Source organism: Arxiozyma heterogenica (assembly GCF_036370985.1).
Source record: "Arxiozyma heterogenica strain weizmannii chromosome Unknown scaffold_18, whole genome shotgun sequence".
NCBI lineage: Eukaryota > Fungi > Ascomycota > Saccharomycetes > Saccharomycetales > Saccharomycetaceae > Arxiozyma > Arxiozyma heterogenica.
The window spans coordinates 1,054,574-1,075,218 of NW_027042671.1; the positions used below are offsets into that span (position 1 = coordinate 1,054,574).

A 20,645-nucleotide genomic window follows, 5' to 3' on the forward strand; every position below is an offset into this window, starting at 1 on the left:
AGAATAATATATCTTAATTAATACTAGATATACGTATATATAGCTGGATCTACTCAGTAGGAATGCCCTCTTAAGTTACCTCATCAAATAAAGTCAAGATGTTCAGCTACTTAGCTGCCTTCTATATGGAAGCAACAAGGGTGTGTAAAATATTTATCTGAAAGGGTTCTACGCTTGCAGCGACAATAACATACTATATTTAAATATTCAACACTAAAACAAAACTACCTACCCATTATTTAGCTTATCCGATTATGTAGTTATGATCACATGGAACCACATGTATATTATCACTTGGTGGTTTGAAACTCTTGACTCCTGCTATCAAACTACGACTTGTATGCAGATGTATGGGTGTGTTTATAACACCGATCGGGAGAGATGGCAAAACATCTACATGTTTTTATTTATCATCCTTATTATTATTCTTATTATTGACCCAGTTTGGGGAGGGAGGACAGGGAAAAGATACGTTGAATATTTTCTTTCTTTCTTTTTTCTTTTGGTTCTACCTCCGTCTCTTGAAGAGAAGCTGGTTGAATGAGTGAAATGGGTAAATAAATGCATAAGTAGAGGGAAAGGAGATCGTTGTTTGACAAGGCACCCTCTACGCCAGCGTCTGATTGCATACAACACCATAGCACTTGCTCCTTTTCCTTTTTTTTTTTTTTTTCTTTGACGCATTCTTGCCTTCAAACGATCCTTTTCCTTCGTTTCTCTTCCCTCTGGCCCTCAAACAAAACTTGGCTTTAGAGGTTCTTTACTCTCATCTTATTTATATTATCTGCATCGATTAGTTAGTTAGTTAACTACTACTTACCACTCCCTTCCTACGCTTATATGTATTTTCATTCTTTATAACACTTCTGTCTCTACTATCCTATCTCTTGGTTAGTTCCTGTTCCTTGCCTCTTTTCTTTCTTCTTGACGTGTTTGTCTTTTCTTGAGTTCCATACAACTCAAAGAACCCATCTATACATATACGTATATATATATAGTGTACATACATATTAAAAATGTCTTCTTTCTCCAACTTCAAATTAGCTACCGATTTACCAGCTTGGAACAAATTACAAGCCCTTTACGACAGCGAAGGTAAGAACATCTCTGTCAAGAAGGAATTCCAAAATGACCCAAAACGTTTTCAAAAATTCTCAAAGACCTTCACCAACTACGATGGTTCTAAGATCCTTTTCGATTTCTCCAAAAACTTAATCAACGACGAAGTCCTAGCTAACTTGATTGAATTGGCTAAGGAAGCTAATGTCACCGGTTTAAGAGACTCCATGTTCGCTGGTGAACACATTAATTTCACCGAAGACCGTGCTGTCTACCACGTTGCTTTGAGAAACAGAGCCAACAAGCCAATGTACGTTGACGGTGTCAACGTCGCTCCAGAAGTCGATTCTGTTTTACAACACATGAAAGAATTCTCCGAACAAGTCCGTTCTGGTGCTTGGACCGGTTACACTGGTAAAAAGATCACCGATGTTGTCAACATTGGTATCGGTGGTTCCGATTTAGGTCCAGTTATGGTCACTGAAGCCTTGAAACATTACGCCAGTGACATCAAAGTTCACTTCGTTTCTAACATCGATGGTACCCACTTGGCTGAAGTCCTAAAGGTCATTAACGCTGAAACCACCCTTTTCTTAATCGCTTCTAAGACCTTCACTACTGCTGAAACTATCACCAACGCTAACTCCGCTAAGGCTTGGTTCTTAGAACAAGTTGGTGGTGATGCTTCTCACATTGCTAAGCATTTTGCTGCTTTATCCACTAACAAGGAAGAAGTTGCTAAGTTCGGTATTGACACCAAGAACATGTTCGGTTTCGAAAACTGGGTTGGTGGTCGTTACTCTGTGTGGTCCGCTATCGGTCTTTCTGTCGCCTTATACATTGGTTTCGACAACTTTGAAGCTTTCTTAAAGGGTGCTGAAGCCGTTGACAAACACTTCACTGAAACCCCATTAGAAGACAACATCCCATTATTAGGTGGTTTATTATCTGTCTGGTACAATAACTTCTTTGGTGCTCAAACTCACTTAGTCGCCCCATTCGACCAATACTTACACAGATTCCCAGCTTACTTACAACAATTATCCATGGAATCCAACGGTAAATCTGTTACCCGTGGTGATGTCTTCACCAACTACTCCACTGGATCCATCTTATTCGGTGAACCAGCTACCAACGCTCAACACTCCTTCTTCCAATTGGTCCACCAAGGTACTAAGTTGATCCCATCCGATTTCATCTTAGCTGCTCAATCTCACAACCCAATTACCAACAACTTGCACCAAAAGATGTTGGCTTCCAACTTCTTCGCTCAAGCTGAAGCTTTAATGGTTGGTAAGGACGAAGCACAAGTCAAGGCTGAAGGTGCTACTGGTGGTTTGGTCCCACACAAGATCTTCTCTGGTAACAGACCAACCACCTCTATTTTGGCCCAAAAGATTACCCCAGCCACTTTAGGTGCTTTAATTGCCTACTACGAACATGTTACCTTCACTGAAGGTGCTATCTGGAACATCAACTCCTTCGACCAATGGGGTGTTGAATTAGGTAAGGTCCTAGCTAAGGTCATCGGTAAGGAATTAGATGATTCTTCCAAGATCTCTTCTCACGATGCTTCCACCAACGGTTTAATCAATCAATTCAAGGCTTGGATGTAAAAGAAGAAACCAGTTTGATCGAACATTACTGTATTTTCTTCTCCAACTGAACTATCTTGTACCACACCTCTCTTTTTTTATCACTTATACTATTTTATGAACTAAATTTTATCTTTTGTTTTATAAAATAATATATATATATTTATTTACATGTAATGTGTATATGATATGACCATTTTTTGTTTAATATTTTGATTGTTATACGCAATATTTTTGCAATGGGTATTTCTATTGGTTTTTTAGTTGTAGTGACAAGACCTTTTTTCGCTAATTGATTTGTTATTATTCATATTTCCTTTTTGTTTCTAGGATGGAATTACAGAAGCAAGAAACCATCTACATTAAGTAGGGACAAGATAAGAATCGAATGTGAATTTCTCAATTCATTCTTCTGATCAAAATATATCACTACCTCCTTTCTCACCAACAATATACAGTGTTACCCTTAACAATCGCATGTAATCTTAAAGACTTGTCCTTTAGAAACAATAATCAGATGACGTGTTTCATATATACTGAAAAACCTTGATACTCCTTTATTTCTCAACACAGAATTGCTAAATTATCCATTTCTCTCTCTTCTAGCATATATATATGTATATACTCATTTTTGTAAATATCTATGGGATATACGATAACACAAGCAGCATTTAAAATTGTTGAGCTTATTAATGATCTATCTTTTTCTTTTTCTTGGTTGAAATTTTAAATGGAATCACGAAACAACGATTAAAAGAAATGAAAAATAATGACAGATTAAGAGGACTTGGTAGAAATTCTTAATATACTCAACGAATTTTTATACAGAATAACTCCCGATTCTATGAATAATTGATAATATTTTGCTCTAGGAAAGAAATATTGATCCTGCAAGTAACAAAACCATGGAACAACAGACAACTTCAACTATTAATTATGGAATTGACGAACAATTACAACTAAGGTACAGTCACTGGAAGAAAAATACCAAGTTGTTATATGATTATTTAAACACCAACACTTCAAAATGGCCATCTTTGACTTGCCAATTTTTTCCTGATCTCGACATTTCATCTGATACACATCGTTTGTTATTATCATCCTTTACCTCTGGTCAATTACCTGAAGATGAAGCTCTATATATTGCTAGTTTGTCAACATTAAAGCATTTGAACTGGTCAAGTTTAAATAATTTTGATATGGATGAATTAGAATTTAAATCAGATAATTCAATTAAATTCCCACCAAAACATTTGACTACTAATCTGACAATCAAATTTCCTTTAGGCGACTGTAATAGAGCAAGATATATGCCCCAGAACCCGGATGTAATCGCTGCCGCATCTTCCAATGGTGATATCTATATTTTTGATAGAACCAAACATGGTTCAAGAAGAATCAGAAAATCTGTATATGATGAAAAGAGAAGCTCTGAGACCCCCGAAAGTGATATCAACGATGGATTAGATGCAACTTATGAAGCCAAGTTTAATGACCAAATTAATAATAACCAAAACAATAGAAATTTTGAAACTACGAGTATTGATATTGATGAAATGGATTACATTAAAACTGAAAATGAGAATGAAGCACTCTCAGTAGCGTGGAATTTACAAAAAGAGGGTACTTTAGTAGCTGCATACTCCCAAGGATCAATTAAAGTATGGGATTTAAAAAAATTTAATCAAAATGACAAAAATATATGTAAAGCTGAATGGAGTATTACACAATTTGACTCTAATGGTTGTAACGATGCTAACTGGATGCCATCACATGATTCTATTTTTGCTGCATCTGGTGAAAGTAAGGATTCATTAGTTCTATTCGATACAAGAACTCAAAAAGAAACTTCAAGAATACGATCTAAGTTTCATAATAGTGGAATCAATGCATGTAAATTCAACTATGGAAATTCTATGCTGCTGGCTTCTGCTGATACTGATGGAATAGTTAATTTATGGGATATTAGAAAATTAAACGATAAACCACTAATGTCATTGAACCATGATTCCTCTATATCTGTCATAGAGTGGAATCCTCACGAACATAGTGTTTTAGCTACTGCAGGACAACAAGATGGTTTAATTAAATTATGGGATATATCTCAAGATAATGCCATGACTAATGAAGGTATAACAAAACAATTGATATTTATTCATGCTGGTCATATGCTAGGCGTGAATGACATATCATGGGATCTACACGATCCATGGCTGATTTCAAGTGTTTCAAATGATAATTCAATCCATATTTGGAAACCTGCATCCAATATTGTAAATCCAGCGTAATGACCATATTTTGCTTTTAGTTCCCTTATTTATAATAATACTAATCAGATCGATATAGAAATGTAAATATGATATATAAAAGTACATAGATAGTAACTATAGCATTGCTTACTAAGCACTGTCTATATATTTATTATTAATATATAAATACATACATACATATCTACTACCTATATATCTATCCATACTTGATATAGTAAACCAATACACATATACAGTTTATTCTTCCTGCTTTTTCCATTTTTCTGGCGAAAGACCTGCTAAACGAGGTTTCAGTTCTATCTTACGTTTGAATGTTGCTGGATTGTATGCAATCTGTCTTTCACCAGGTGGTGGAATACCTTTTGGGTTCCAATCAGGATCATAGAATATACTCTTTCTACCTAAACCACCATCTACCTTCTTGGTATCTTCCTTAGGTTTATTGTCAGACATCAGAGTCGATAAACGAATGACTCTCTACGACCAAGATACTATCTTATACCCGCAAACAAATGCACGTACACAAATACGTCTTTGTTCACAAGTCTGCACATATAATATATTTGTATTTCCCAATAAATGGATCAATCTAAGACCTGATAACAAATATTAACTGCAGCTTTTTTCAGATTCTTGAAAAGTAAAAAAAAATGAATACAAAAGAGCTCATTTAGACTACAGAATCTTTAAATTTTGATAGCGTAAACTATTAAACAAAGATCAACAATTACAAAATAAAGCCTAAAACTAATTCTGAGTAGTAGAGAGCTGTTATAAGCCCCACCACTACACTACTATCCAAACGAGAAATAGTAACCATGTCTAATAATGAACCAATAAGGTCAAAATCCATTACCCATGTGTCTCAAAACAGTGATTTGAAAATCGATTACAATGGTATACCAAGTCAAGCATTAGATGCCATACGGATGAGACTGGCACAGCTAATCCATTCTTTAAAAAGAATAAGAGATGAGCTATCTAAGCCAGACCTACCACAACGTTACTCCCTACAATCACAATTAAACATCACTTTGCAACAATTATTGTCTGTTACTTCAACACTAGAACATTTTCACGAATCATTAGATTCAACTGTAATATACCCACTCCCTCAATTTCCAACAACTTCACATGAAAACCTTTTGACCACACTTTTGAGAAAAAAGTATACACCAGAAGTGGATCAATGGTTAGGAGAATCTCGAGAAGCTGCAGAGGTTGATAATAGATGGCTAACTGAAAGTAAAATTAAAGACTTATTAAAAACTGATAATAATATCACGGAATGGGCATTGGGGGTGTTTAATAAAGAATATGAAAAGTATAATGCACGAAATGAACTAGATGTACATCCTGACAATTCTAAGATGGCAGTTGATGAGGAAGATAAATACAATCATTATAAACCTACAAAACCATTTAAAATCGAAAAAATTCTATCGTACACTTTTAGGGGAGAACTTTAGAAGTCTATCATCATCCCTAAATAGCAATAGCGTATGTAATTGTGTCGATAAATAAATAAATACATCTTAATGATTGCATATATGATGACCATTTATCGTATTAGAATCTACAAATATGTATATACCTATGTACAGGCACTACTAACTACTAACTAGAACAAATGGCATAGTCTAAAAAAAAAAACAAAAAAAAGTCTATTATGTCATACAATCATCAGTATCACATGCTTCATGATAAAAGTTTAATAACCAACTCCCATGTCCCAAACATAATTATACTATTTGGAACTGTTCTCATCAGATGTGGTGTCAACCCACTATACATGGATGCTAACCCTTCTTCCTTAATAATGATTTTGAAACTCTGTATCAAACCTGTATACTTCAATTTATTATTCTCCATAGGGGCTTGTCTTAATCTTGTTCGTACTACTTCATGTGGATAAGTGACTATACTAGCAGCAAATTTAGCTAGCCCAGCACTTCCAGATCTTTGACACCACTCTTTAACTTTATCAATTGTCGATTTTTGACCATCATTATTATGGCCAAATTTTTCTATTGATCTCTGTTTAATAATATATCTCATTTGTTCATAGAGTAACCATTGCAACACTGTCTCCACCGAGCCCAAATATGAAGCGCTCAAACCTTTATACAGCCCATAAACCCCTTCATGTCTTACTACACTTTTCAAACAATCCCATGAATTTTTGTATTGCTTACTAGTGCCTGCTTTACCTAGTTGCATTCTGGTCTTGATCAACCAAATTGGATTTGTTGCAGTAGAAGTGGCAATACCGGCTGTAGCAGCAGCCATTAGATGGATCCATGCACCTTCTTCCCCCTTATTAAATGCTTTAGAATAGAGATCCTTTGTAGTACCATATGTGAAAAAATTAATACTTCTTGCAGGGATAACACCGACTAAATTAGGACCCAACCCTTTAAACAAACTAGTAAAGCCTTCCATCCTGTAGACATTGGATATAATACCAACTGTTTCTTTGAAATGGGTCCCAGCTTGAGCCAAGTAGCTCATAGTGTTTCCGGAATGGGTACTCGACTGATAAGCTTTCTTATAGATATCACTTTGCAATCTAGTTTTAACCAAATCAAAGGGACATGTTGCTATAGCACCGGCCATACCACCTATTCCACCTGCCACAAAATGAACCCATGGTTTCACAGTTGGGTGTGCTTCAATTTTCTCACACTTAGGATCAATTGGACCCGAATTTCTAAAATTGGATGCTTTCTCATCACTTGCCAAGTATGCAGAAGACTCAATTGCTTCTTCTTCTAATTTGCTCAATGGCTTTCTAGTCATTATTCTTTATCTTTTATTTTATTTTATTATTGTCCTTTTTTTTTAAAAAAAATAAGCAGTCTCTTAAATTCTAATTTTGTATAATATAATTCTTCTCTTTTCTTCTTTACTAATGATGTAATATATAGGAACAGAAGAATATTTGATTATTTACAGGATTTTTATAACATAAATAAGTTTAATATAAAAAAAACTTTATCAGATAATGAGGAAAGAGTCCATATAACACACTATTAACAGGGAATTAATGACAACCGATTTTTTTTTAAGAGGTATAATACAGTTATGATCAGCTAGATCTGAACGGAGAAGCTGTTTTATCACTACAAAAAAGACTAATGCCATCAAAAATAACTGTATAGAAGATATATACACATTTCAGTATCTTCTTTGACTTTGTATTTATTAAAGTTTTATTTTTGTTTTCAAAAAATTTCAGATACACAATGTCCTTCTCGGATTTTTCCATAGTAAACAAAAAAAAACAAAACAGAAGACGTACATATAAAACCAACGATGAGGTTCTCTCCACAACAAAAAAAATGTGTCACAGTGCCAACAATGTCAGTAAAAGAAGTGACGCAATGGTATTGTTAACAGAAAACTGTAGCACTACAAGATACTAGCTGTTTCTTATTATCATCTACGTTTGTCCCTCTGCATCAATTTATTTGCACACATTATTAGCCACTACTATTATTTCTGTCACTATGTATTCCTGACTAGTCTTAGCACCCTTTTGCAACATTATTATGGCTTGTAGTGTAAACATGAAGACCGGCTCACAGAGATTGATCATAATAATTACAGTAAGGATATAGAGAGAAATAAGGACAATAAAATAGCAATATTACTAGATGTGATTTAGTATAAGGTTGCATTACACTATACAACGTATTGAACCATGTTACAAAAAAACAATAATTTAATTTATTTATATATAGTACAAAAAAAACTAATAACAATAAACAAAATTATCAATTAATTTATTCTTCGTCGGCTTCTTCAGCGCCTTCAGAGTGCTTAGCAGCATTCTTTCTGGCAACTCTACCTGGTCTGGCACCACCGAATGGAGAAGTGGAAGCAAAGTCAATGTGCTTTTCAGAGTCTAATCTGACCATGAAAGATGGGATATTGACAATTTGCTTACCAACAGCAATGTGTCTTTGGGTAATCAAAACTCTAGCATGGTGGATAGACTTAGCTAAACCTAACTTGTAGACTTGGGTTTGTAATCTTCTTTCCAAGAAATCTTCAACCTTCAAAGCTAAAACATAATCTAACTTCTTCTTGTCTTCAGATAAGACACCAACTCTAACCAATCTTCTGATTAAAGCATTACCTTCGAATAATCTCTTTGGGTCCTTTTCGTCTCTGGTTAATAAGTCTCTGGCAGCACGTCTAATCTTAGATAATTGGAAAGAAATTCTGTAAATTTCTCTCTTGTTCTTTAGACCGTATTCACCAGCCAACTTCAATTCGGCATCTAAACGAGAAGATTCGTATGGTCTCTTTGGAGTAGAGTAAGTCTTAGAGTAAGTGTTTGGAGCTCCTGATCAAAAAATAAGAAAAAAAAACAAAAACAGTACAATATCAGAGTGATATGTAAAGAAAAATAATACAAAAGTTACAGTGTCCCCTTTTGCTCCATAACAAATATGAGGAAATAAAAACTTCGCATTAGGGCATAATTGTTAGTAATTCAATTCTTTTAAGGAAACAAACAAACGAGTTATGAATAATAATAAGATAAAGCAAATACAAGCAATACAAAGTGTGACGTTCAAGAACGAGCTACATTACGTATTATTGAATATTGATTTCTTTTTATTGTAGTATGTATATAATGGTGAAGGAGAAGAGCCGTTTCTGATATCTGAATCAATAATAAAAAACAAGAAATATGATTAATAAGCATCACAGAGAAACAAAATAAAATGAAAGAAAGACAGAAAACACAAAACACTACATCAAATTATAATAAATAATATGATATAGTAGATATACTTTCCATCCTTTCTGTCACTCTCCCTTCCTGTTCTCCCTTTTCTGCTAAACCTGTAGTTCCCAAGCATCACTGAAGTGTCGGGAATTCAGTGCCATTGGGGTACTACTCACTTCGTATCTATATTTTTAATTCCTTTCTTTCATAAATATATCAGATAATACAAAAACACTATTTCTCTTTCCATTTAGATCATCCATATACAAACTTTATAATCTCCCCCACCACCACTCAATGGCTTAGAAGAGAGAAGTTACCAATATTCAACAATTCATAATGAGGACCCGATCCTCAAACAACACCTATTGCATGTACACTCATATCTATCCCACGAATTCATAAATATTAAATGAACATACTTGGCATTGTGTCTTATCTAACTTAGGTCTGGCGGGGTATCTCGACTAGGAGAAGCAAAAGGTTCATATTACAAAACAACTTACGATAAATAGGAGAGGACCTAAGGGAGGAACACCTATATATAAAACAATACTTATTCCTCTCAATACATATTAAAAGGCAGCCATACTTTCCCCAACTTTGTTTCAGCAACCCGTAACTGGACACCAGAATATTAAACCACCAGACCCAAAATTACCTGAAGGCTTCTTGATGAGATGTTCTATCATAAATTGAAATAATTTTTTTGGAGATGGCTAATTTTTTTTTTGCTGTTTCTACGATTTCCAACTTTTTGCAAACCTTTCATTTCAAAATATACACAAACAAACAGTATTACTAGTTTGGGAAATGGAGAAAATAATAGAATTCATGAACCGTTGTTGGATTTTAACAGAATGTACGGATGCATTAAAAATTCTAAGACAGTCCTCCTTTGGGATTCAAAATTTGAAGGCTAGGATGTTTTCATTAGCATTTCCTTCTGATAATAAATATAAACACTTTTATCATGTTATATGCACAGGTTGACTGTCTTTAGCATTTCCTAATTTGATTATTAGATAAGTAACATCATTCCAAAACCTGTACATATATATATATATATATATATATATATATACATGCTTGTATATATTCCACAGCGTATACATACTGGTGACATTACAAGAATTGATACACAACAGAGAGCTATATATCAATTTGCGCTACTGCAACTAGGCACAATCGTACGAGAATACGAGATACAATGTATATTTAAATGCCTTTACTTGATAATTTAGTAGATTTGAGAAGGCAAAGATTAGAAAATTTACGGTCAAATAATAATAATAATAATAACGATAATAATAGTAATAGTAACAAGGAGAAGAAATCTTCAATTTTACCAAATATTATTGACCATACTAATGATGATCTTTTAACGAAGGATACCAAATTAGAAAACAATTCTAGCGGTATTCAAAATCCAAATAAAAATTATGAAACTGATGACGAAGATCAGAAAAAGGAGGAAGAACCAAACGGTCAACCTGTGAGTGTTACACGAGATTTTGAAATAAGATTAGATTCGCAACTTAAGGTTTTAGAATCACGTACGAATTTAGCTTTAAAAAGAATTCTTAGAAGACAAATGTTTCAAAAGGACTTGAATGAGGAGGATATTGGTGAAAGCGACAAAATAAAAGAAAGCATAAATATAAACACGTAAAGGTGGAAATATTCTATAACGAGTAAACATGTATAACATACACACCTAATTAAATATATATATATATATATATATATATACGTACCTGAATACATACTTTAATTAACAAAAAAACAATAAAGGATAGTCAGGTGTATGAGGAAATAGAGGAAAGAGGAGAAACTGGCCTGACCTCCTTTTTTTGCATCTTTTTTTTTCCTTTTTTTCAAAAAGTGAAAGCAGAATATAGGTAGATGACTGCAAATAAGAAGAAGCAGAATGCACCAGCTAAAGTAACTGTTCTCATACTAATCTTGGAGGCCAAATATTTACCACCGATAACGGCAAAACCACAACATATAAGATGACCCACAACAGCACCAGCTATAGTAAACCGATAATTGTTATCAGAAGCCAAGGCAATGATACTAATCTGTGAACGATCACCTAATTCAGCAAAGAAATTAAGAACAAAGATTTGAACCCATGCAGGCGAGAAGATTAGCGCAGCTAGATCATATATCTTATTCAAAACAGAAGGTTGTTGTTTCTTTGCATTTAAAACACTACCACTTTCCATATCATCCAGTCTAGAGTTCATATCGTTGGCAGCAAGCTCTTCTTCTACCTCAGCCATTTCCTCTTCCACACCTGCGTCTTTAGACATCTCTAAGCCTTCCATGGTCAATTTGTAACCAAAAATAAGGAACAATAAAGCAGCTAAGAAGGCAGTATAACGTTCAGAGATGAAAGAAATCACGGCATGTCCTACAATACCAGAAAGAATAGTCATTATAGCTAGGGATGATGCAGCAGAAGAGAAAACAAAGAGTCTAGAATGACGCATAGCCATTAGAACAGCAATTAAAAAAGTTTTATCACCGATCTCAGATAAACCAATCATGGAGACAGCCATAAAAAAAGAGTTTAAGCGGTCGTTTGACGACCTGTTTTCATTTTGTAAGCCGATCTCATTAGAATTGAAATTATTTGCGACAGCAGCGGCTGTTAGATCTGCAGCAGCTACTAAAATTGAATTATTGTTTAAAATAGAATTCAAAAAGAGAAGTGATAAAACTGAAATTGAAAGCATCCTTTTTCAAATTTTAGATATATAAAAGATAAGAGCGGATTGAAGTATTTATTCTTTTTTTTTTTTTTTTTCTTCTTCTTCTTCCTCTTCTACTTACTTTTGTTCGTTACGACATAGACCTCCTAAATATCAAGACATTACTAACAGTTGCTAAGCAATGAAGTGTAGACGGACATAACGCCCTTATTAAATACTGGTATGTTCACGAATGTTTAAATGTCAAGATCACCGATCGAGTCAGCGAAGTTTTATCATGTTTCTTTTTCTTTTTTTTATTTTTTTTTCCTACGTTCCTTTCCGTTTTGGAATTCCCCATCGAGAAAGAACGGAAAATGCGGGAATGGACAGGAAAACCGGCGGATCTGGAAATCCCGAAAACACACAGATTTCCCTTGCTTCTCCCCTCATAATTTCCCTTTATGCAGCCCGTGAGTGTTGATATCTTGCTCGAGAAGAAAGGAGATGGGACAGAGGGAAAGGGGTACACCACTGACTTGTCAATATATAATCTGTCTTGTGGCCTGCTTATTTTGTGTGTTCCCATGTATAACGGTTTCAAAATATGTTGATGTAGTAACCTGAATCATTTTTTTACCATTTAACCACTTTGAAAGAGTGGTAAAGTAACGACTTTGTTGTATTATTGTTAAAAAAAACATAGCTGGGATACACAAAAGAGTATCACATTGGTTACATATGGTTGTAAAAGATAGTATGTAATATGAAAGACCTAGCAATTTATTGATATTCATCTTTCCCTCCTTACCCTCACTCTTTTTTTTTTTTTTATTTTTTTACTCTATCCTTAACAGCAATTACTCCATATTATCTCCTTCAAAGAGAGCACATATAACTCTACTAGATTACTCTCATAGATACTGTTCAAAACAGTCTTACATAACGCCATCAGTATTTTACTTAACAGAACACACTCAGACATTGCTGTTGCTACTATCGGTAGCAGTACCAGTTTCAAGATCTATTTTGGCATATTTTATTGACACAATCTCAAGTGGAATTGCCTTTATTGTGGGGAAAAAAATGAAAAGAAAAGGAAAGGGTGTTCAATCGTTTCTTTTTTCACAAATTTACCCATTCGGGAAAAATGTTGAAAAATTTTTTCATTCTTATCTATTATGATAAAAAAATAATAAGATCAACCCAGTTAAAAGAACAGATTAGATGTACAAAATATGCCTAAAATAATCTATCACTACTGGGAAGTTTCATAATATAAGTGTTCTGTTGTAATATAATACATAATTTTCAAATAAGCAGGGGCGTTACAAAAAGATAACATTTATACAAGGAAGGAGAAGAAGCAAGAGAAAAAAAAATAATAAAACAAATAAACTACTCTATGTCCAAATTAACAGATCAAAAAGATCTTTCTTCATTGTCCTCTAACCATAAAAGTAAAAAGAAAAATGGACTTATGCGAAATGATGATAATGACAGTGGTGATGATTTAGTGAAAGGAACTCTTGATATTGAATACGAAGAAGATGAACTAGAGAAAGACTGGTCTGAAGTCATCAAATTAAATAAGAAAAATTTGCAAATGATCATACCAAAACGTGGGGAGAAGGATTATGAACCAGACGGCACTGATATTCAAGAACTATTGTTATATAAGGCAAGAAAGGCCATGTTTGACGCACTGTCTAATTCTGTAAGAGGAACTACAATAAAACATCAAGTAAAAGCAGTCTATGATTTTGATAAGCATAAAGCTTTGGTACTCAATCCTAAAGGTGCTTTTCTTCAAACCATGGGTCATATAACTAATAATGGCGAATTTTGGTTGGATTTTATGGAATTTTTGTACTTAGCCGAACGTGGAACCATAACTCCATATTGTTTAAAATCAAATTCAATGAATCTCAATCAATTACTGCCCTCGATTGATGATCACAACTTATTACCATTAAGTATCGAAGATATTTACGCATTTTTTAAAACACAAAGAGAGATTGATGAGTTTTCTGTTTACAGTCATTTAAAAAGACTAGGCTTCATTATCACTAAAGTTGAGGATGACGATAATGACAATAATAAAATTACATTTTCCCCTAAGGTCGGACCATTCAAATCTATCTGTGGTTATCAACTTCATTCTCTATTTAAACAAATCACATCTTTATTTGTTTCACATAAAAATAATCTTTTCAATGGTTTATTTTATAATCCATCGCATTACAAGTATATTAAATACACATCAACCCCACAGATTTACAATAATTTAAAACTTTTAATTCCACATGTAGAGGTGCCTAAAACTCTTCTGGAATTACAACACAGAAAACAAAGTTATCTGCTCAATAAAAATAAAAATCATTCAAATAATCCCCTAAAATTGACATTTAACGTTTGGAAACCACAAACTAACTATAAGAAGAAGATCCCTGAATTGCCTGATTACCAAATAGTGGTTTACAATAAAAATGATAATAAACAACATTTCCCAACAAATGATGATTTAAAAAATATCTTTGATTCTTTAAATTACAAATTTGAATTCCTAGATAAATCAAAAAAAAATGCTGGTACAATCAATTGGGATGATCATTCTTATATAAACGGGATTCCAAGATCAGCCATACTATCTAAGAATCAGAAGAAAAAAATCACTAATTCGCAATCAGAGACAATAAATAATATAAAGGAGGAGAAACGTAAAACATTGAGGAAACAACCATCATCATCAGTTTCTTCTTCCACCCCGGCACATATAAAACAGATTAAAAGACTTAAAAATGGTTATAGGTCGTTTATATTAGCTGTAATGGATAATGGTATTATCAGTTTTATCAAAATATCTGAAGCAGATTTTGGATCTGAAGATGTTTGGTACGTTCCAACTGTTCAGGCAAAAAAGATAAAAAAACCACAATATCAATATAAGAAAAGAAACATTATGAAACAAAGCAACACAGACCAAAAAGTTTAGTATAGATAAAAAATTTTTCACTCCTTCTTATGATATATACTCGGGATATGTATATATATATATATATAGGCATTGTTGATTTTGGGAGAAAATCCCATTCCAAAATATATTCATTTATTTTATTGCATAATATTTTTTTAAACTTCTTTTACCTATTTCCCATATTTAAAGTACATATTTTCATCAAACACAGGCGATTTATTGTAAAAGGCTGTTGGATTTCTTTGAAGTTCACGTTCTTCATCTTCATAAGGTGCATTATTATCTAATATATTAGAGTGTTCTGAAACAGGCTGTCTTAGAGGTACTTGTGGGGCATTCCTATGGTTGGAATATGCTGGTGGTTCATCCACAAATGATCTAGTAAAAGTAGTTGAGGAATCCAATAATGAAATGTTTTTTTCTGAAGAAGGTGGTAAGGGAATAGAAGGGACATTGTGATGATAAGTTCTAGCAGGAACTTCAGGTGCACTTTGAACAGTGTAATAGTTATTTACCCCAGTTATACTGTCAATTTTTTTGGGAGGCTTTGGAGGTAATCCAGCATTCGTCATATTGGGGTTTGGAACAGAAGAATTAATATTTAAATTGCCAAATTGATTATCTAAATTATTCATTAAAGAATCAAGGCTATTTCCCACATATGAATTAATTGTCGGTTTATTTTTCAATTTACTCGGTTGTTCTGGTAAAGTAGGAGGCACTGGTGAAGGCAAATTGTTATTATTGGAAAATATGCTGTTGTTGGCATTGGTTTTGCTGGATTCCAGCAGTTCTTTAGACATTGATAACAGTCTATCATAAAAATATAGACCCTTTTGAATATCAGAAGCAAAAATTGAAAAATTGGTTGCAGCCTTTTCTAAATTATCAAAGAAATGTTTTCTTTCTTTTTCTCTCTTTGTTTCTTCCATATTCTTTTCACGAAAGCCAGACATGGTAAAAATTTTATCTAGATCAATCTTAATTTCATTTATTAAAGAAACTTGTTTATAAATAGCTGCCTCTAACCTCGAACTTAATGGTTCAAATTTTTCTAATTCTTTATTAAATAATTCTTGAATTTCTGTATCAGCAGCATTTTTCAAATTGATTAATTTACTTGTTATATCATCATTGTTAATTGCTTCTTTTAATTCTAATAAGATAGCATTTCTTTCTTGTTTAAGATTTGTCAAATTCACATATAATAATTTCACTCCATTTAGTTCTTGGAGTATTTTCTCCGTCTTAGTATCATCAATATCCAGTAGGCTAGGTTCTGATGAAGCTGGATCATCATATTGATTAAACTGAGACCATAATGTATTATTATCCATTAATAGAGAAAGTTCAGTTAAATAAGGTTTCACTAAAGATAGCAATTTTTCGTCAGACTTAGAAGCTTCCAATAAAGAAGATTTTATTTTAACAGTATTTTCCTTTTGTGATTCTGGTAATTGGCTCAATGTATCAACAATCTCTTTCCGCTTAGTCGTAATTAGTTTAGTCTGCTCCTGAATATCACTATACACACTTGACTGAACATTTTTACTAAATAAACGCAATTGATCTCTCATAAATTCTAATTGTGGATTTTCTTTATTGTTTAATCTACCCGATTTATATCTTTTTTCTAAATCTGTTAATAACACGGGTAATTTTGTATATTCAATGAAGGAATCAAATTCTAAATTTGAAGTATCATTGGCTTCAACCTCACGTCTAAGTAAAGATGCTTTCTGTTCAGAGTAAATGCTTTCCTTTTCATAGACTTTCATTGGAACGATACCTTTGTAAAGAATGTTACATTTTTCAGATACAGATTGCATATATGGATCTACTAGTTCATTCCATTTAATTGGCCTGATAGCATCCATGGCTTTAATGGTTTCTAATAAGGCACCCTGCGGTATTGAATCGTGATAAATGTAATCATTATCTTTTATCAATTGTTGTGTTTTTAGTTCAATGGTTTCTTTGAGTCCATTGAAATCGATATAATCCTTCAACCAAGCTTTAAAGGGTAATGCACTGATTAAAGATGTATGTGCATATTTACTAAATGCAATTGCCTCTCCAAATTTATTCTGCTGTTCCAAAGATATACTATAGTAATGAGCAGCGATGGATCTATACAAATAAGCCTTACATGACAAATTTGTGTTCCATCTAGGCTCACCATACACAATAATTCCACCTTCAGGTTTCTTTAAGAAAGTGGAACATTGATCGTATAATTCATATGTGGTTATGGCCAATTTACTAATTAAAGAGGATTGTTTTTCTGTGGTAGAAGGATTATTAATCAGTTTCAATAAAAATAATTCTTGTGCTTGAGCATGACATAGGTTTGCCAAAAACTGAGTATTCTCTGCATGCAAATCGATTGATGGAGAATTGAAAAAATTTTCCGCTAAATATGTGAAACATGCAATTGCTTTTGTCATTGCAGTAATCGATTTCTTATAATCATCTACTAGTGTTTCTTCGGCTACTTGAGTAAACAGAGTACCTATATTGAAAATTATGCATGATTTCTCAAATGTCAACGTATGTTGTGTATATTTAGTATCTACTTTTGTGTTTGTTGAATAGTCCACATCGTACCATGTGAAATTCAATTTCAATTGAGTGGAACGGTTACCTAGTCTCATATCTAATTGTTCAATAAAGCAATAATATTTTAAATTCTGTTCCAACAGAGATTCGGGTGCTAATTCACTATTAGCATTTGTCCTTAAATGATTCAATTCTTTAGCTAAAGCTTCATCAAAGAAATATGACCATTGCTGGGGTCCATAATTTTTTTTTAGATAACTGGACAATACCTTTTTCCAATCAATACCTTCTGTATCTTTGGCATGCAGTTTAATTATAGAAGGTTTCATAATGATAATGTATATGTTTTTATTAACGTGAGGAAGAGTAAACCAAACTGAGTTAAAAATAAATAAATGAATAAAAGGGACTAAGAATCAAATAAGTGGTATATTAGATCTCTTGACAATAGAATAGAAATTGATTAGATATTAGTGGTAGTAGTAGTAGCAGTAATGAGATACTCTGCTTGATCTTTTGTTCATCTGTTTTCGCAGAGTTAGTTTCTCTTTTTTTAGGTTCCCCTTTTTAATTTCTTTGCCAATGTTTGATTTTTTGCGCCTTCAAAAGTTTCCCAAATTATGATCGAGAAAGATAAAAGAGATGGTAGGGGCAGCAATTAATGTACAATAATCAAAGGCAAAATACATGCAATGGTGGTGACCACAATAGGATCTTTTCCTCAATATAGACTGCCTGGGCAAATATCAGAGTGACTTTGTAAACGATAGCAGTTAACTTAGGTTCATAAAGGAATTTATTATTATTAAAGAAAAGGGTATCAAAGACAGAAGAGAACTAAAAATAAAATAAAAAAGGACATGCAAACTGTTGGAAGAGTAATTAATACTAGTCCCCTGTGTAGAGAAGTGAAAGGTTGTGCAGGTATTGTCACATTATTACCTACTACATATTGTATTAGTTATCAAAGTTATGGATCATTTAGTAACTTTCAAGGCAAACGTTTTCATTCTACTTCCAAACTATTATTGAACTCAAAGAAATCATATGAGATAAATAAAGAGCTATCTAAACGACATAGTAAGAGTAAATTACCCGAATTCAATCCTAAGTTTATGGGTGTGGCTACAGAAATTTTTATTCCTGCATCAAGAAAAAATCTACCAAGCATCATTTCACAACCGATCGTGGTGTTCAAAACACTGATTAGAAGAATATATATGTTTGGTTTGAACACATTTAAGATTGGATTATTTAGGCTACAGTCTGGGAATAAACCTGAATTCTTGCTTTGGAAAAATAATGCTATAGGAAATTACATCGAAGTCAATAAAGCCTTTGCGTCGAGGAGAATAGATAAAGTGAAGAATCATGTTTCTGTTTGGGTAGAGAGGGCTCTTTTGCTACGTTCTGAAAGTTTGCCAAAGAATATTAAATTGAATTGGCAGGTGGTTAAGTTCAATGAAGTGCCGAAATTAATGTCCTTGGACCCCATCATGGTACCTGGGATGCCACTTGAATATATTCAATTGGTATACAGATTTAATACTAAACAAGAATTGATAAAGATCGACACAGAGACTAAGGAGAGTGAAAAGCAGGTAAGAGACATTGTGGATTATTTGGTATTCTTGTGTGATACAAATACAAATGAAATGATGTTATCTGGTTCTATCTTTGAAAGTAAACCAGGTGCACCATTACCAAAACAAGTCATGGCAGGTGATAAGAAAAAAGTTTTAGCACGTATGAAGGAATGTGGTGATATTTTCAGATTACCACCTGAAAATATTGAGTAAATACAGAAAAGAGAGAGAAATAGAGAGGAGGAGAGGTGTATATTTATGTATATGCGTGTGTGTGTGTTGTTAACTTTTCACATGTTTATAATTATTTATCAACTTGTAAATATAATAGAATTAATAAGATTGTTAAGTAAGTTCTAATTTTTTTTATTCTAAATTTATATGTTGCTTAATGAAATTGTTCGAAATTTAAAACTTTTTACCTAAACTATTAAAACATCAACAAATTGTCAAATTATCAACTTATCATATAAAAATGTTTTTTGTCCTATTTATTCTGTATGACACAAAATAGCTTCATAACTAAAATATATATCAATCTTTTCTGTATAGCAAAGAATTTTCTTTGTAAGTAGTTAAGAGAAAAGAGACACCTATTGAAAAGTCATACACCATCTATGCATGTTTTGTTATAATTAAAGAGAAAGGATAGAAAATTATAGATTACAAGAAGTAAGTTATATTTTAAATATAGATTTTCAGCTGTTTTGCACGTTTTTATATAGTTATATTGTAATAAGATATTTGACATATTAACTAACAAAATCCAAGTCGTCTTTTTCTCCATACATCAATACACACACACACATATATATATATATATAATACTCAATAAAAGTACATGCAGATCTATTTTCACATATATACACATGCTTCTCAACTTTTAAAGGGAGGGGAGGGGAGAATACTGAGAAAGATAGCATTTTTCAGTGACAGATATAAAAAACGTTCTTTATCTATGATATTATAACTCCACAATGTTTTCTATGTTTACCTCTGTAGTAAGTATATTTTTTTTTTTTTAAGCATTTTTCTGCTTGTTTAGCTTTCAAAAAAAAAAAAAGTCCGAATTTTACACTTTTCAGGACCGGTTAAACTCTAACATCTGGACATCCATTCGAAAAGTAATTATAGTGTTTTTTACGCGTTGTGTTTTCTG

At 32.9% G+C, this 20,645-nt stretch overlaps 11 protein-coding genes across 11 annotated transcripts; 6 read left to right on the top strand and 5 right to left on the bottom strand.

Moving 5' to 3' along the window:
• Window positions 1-1,016: 1,016 nt before the first annotated feature.
• PGI1 (glucose-6-phosphate isomerase) lies at window positions 1,017-2,675 on the top strand (the record flags this gene model as incomplete). Its single annotated transcript, XM_064858862.1, has 1 exon — window positions 1,017-2,675. The coding sequence occupies one exon, from the start codon at window positions 1,017-1,019 to the stop codon at window positions 2,673-2,675; it is 1,659 nt and encodes a 552-aa protein (XP_064714685.1).
• Window positions 2,676-3,559: 884 nt separating this feature from the next.
• Window positions 3,560-4,942, top strand: MSI1 (Msi1p; the record flags this gene model as incomplete). Its single annotated transcript, XM_064858863.1, has 1 exon — window positions 3,560-4,942. One exon carries the CDS (start codon window positions 3,560-3,562, stop codon window positions 4,940-4,942), a length of 1,383 nt encoding a protein of 460 aa, XP_064714686.1.
• A 219-nt stretch (window positions 4,943-5,161) lies between these two features.
• On the bottom strand, window positions 5,162-5,377 carry AIM4 (Aim4p; the record flags this gene model as incomplete). Its single annotated transcript, XM_064858864.1, has 1 exon — window positions 5,162-5,377. One exon carries the CDS (start codon window positions 5,375-5,377, stop codon window positions 5,162-5,164), a length of 216 nt encoding a protein of 71 aa, XP_064714687.1.
• Window positions 5,378-5,742: 365 nt separating this feature from the next.
• On the top strand, window positions 5,743-6,393 carry MED8 (RNA polymerase II mediator complex subunit MED8; the record flags this gene model as incomplete). The annotated part of the gene is made up of 1 exon (XM_064858865.1): window positions 5,743-6,393. The coding sequence occupies one exon, from the start codon at window positions 5,743-5,745 to the stop codon at window positions 6,391-6,393; it is 651 nt and encodes a 216-aa protein (XP_064714688.1).
• Window positions 6,394-6,622: 229 nt separating this feature from the next.
• Window positions 6,623-7,723, bottom strand: RIM2 (Rim2p; the record flags this gene model as incomplete). The annotated part of the gene is made up of 1 exon (XM_064858866.1): window positions 6,623-7,723. One exon carries the CDS (start codon window positions 7,721-7,723, stop codon window positions 6,623-6,625), a length of 1,101 nt encoding a protein of 366 aa, XP_064714689.1.
• Window positions 7,724-8,709: 986 nt separating this feature from the next.
• Window positions 8,710-10,094, bottom strand: RPS9B (40S ribosomal protein uS4 RPS9B; the record flags this gene model as incomplete). The annotated part of the gene is made up of 2 exons (XM_064858867.1): window positions 8,710-9,275; window positions 10,088-10,094. 2 exons carry the CDS (start codon window positions 10,092-10,094, stop codon window positions 8,710-8,712), a joined length of 573 nt encoding a protein of 190 aa, XP_064714690.1.
• Window positions 10,095-10,887: 793 nt separating this feature from the next.
• Window positions 10,888-11,337, top strand: PWA37_002271 (uncharacterized protein; the record flags this gene model as incomplete). Its single annotated transcript, XM_064858868.1, has 1 exon — window positions 10,888-11,337. The coding sequence occupies one exon, from the start codon at window positions 10,888-10,890 to the stop codon at window positions 11,335-11,337; it is 450 nt and encodes a 149-aa protein (XP_064714691.1).
• Window positions 11,338-11,542: 205 nt separating this feature from the next.
• On the bottom strand, window positions 11,543-12,409 carry GDT1 (putative ribosome biosynthesis protein GDT1; the record flags this gene model as incomplete). The annotated part of the gene is made up of 1 exon (XM_064858869.1): window positions 11,543-12,409. The coding sequence occupies one exon, from the start codon at window positions 12,407-12,409 to the stop codon at window positions 11,543-11,545; it is 867 nt and encodes a 288-aa protein (XP_064714692.1).
• A 1,360-nt stretch (window positions 12,410-13,769) lies between these two features.
• On the top strand, window positions 13,770-15,359 carry SEN54 (tRNA splicing endonuclease subunit SEN54; the record flags this gene model as incomplete). Its single annotated transcript, XM_064858870.1, has 1 exon — window positions 13,770-15,359. One exon carries the CDS (start codon window positions 13,770-13,772, stop codon window positions 15,357-15,359), a length of 1,590 nt encoding a protein of 529 aa, XP_064714693.1.
• A 152-nt stretch (window positions 15,360-15,511) lies between these two features.
• Window positions 15,512-18,229, bottom strand: BRO1 (Bro1p; the record flags this gene model as incomplete). Its single annotated transcript, XM_064858871.1, has 1 exon — window positions 15,512-18,229. The coding sequence occupies one exon, from the start codon at window positions 18,227-18,229 to the stop codon at window positions 15,512-15,514; it is 2,718 nt and encodes a 905-aa protein (XP_064714694.1).
• Window positions 18,230-18,760: 531 nt separating this feature from the next.
• MBA1 (Mba1p) lies at window positions 18,761-19,699 on the top strand (the record flags this gene model as incomplete). Its single annotated transcript, XM_064858872.1, has 1 exon — window positions 18,761-19,699. The coding sequence occupies one exon, from the start codon at window positions 18,761-18,763 to the stop codon at window positions 19,697-19,699; it is 939 nt and encodes a 312-aa protein (XP_064714695.1).
• Between the last annotated feature and the right edge of the window lie 946 nt (window positions 19,700-20,645).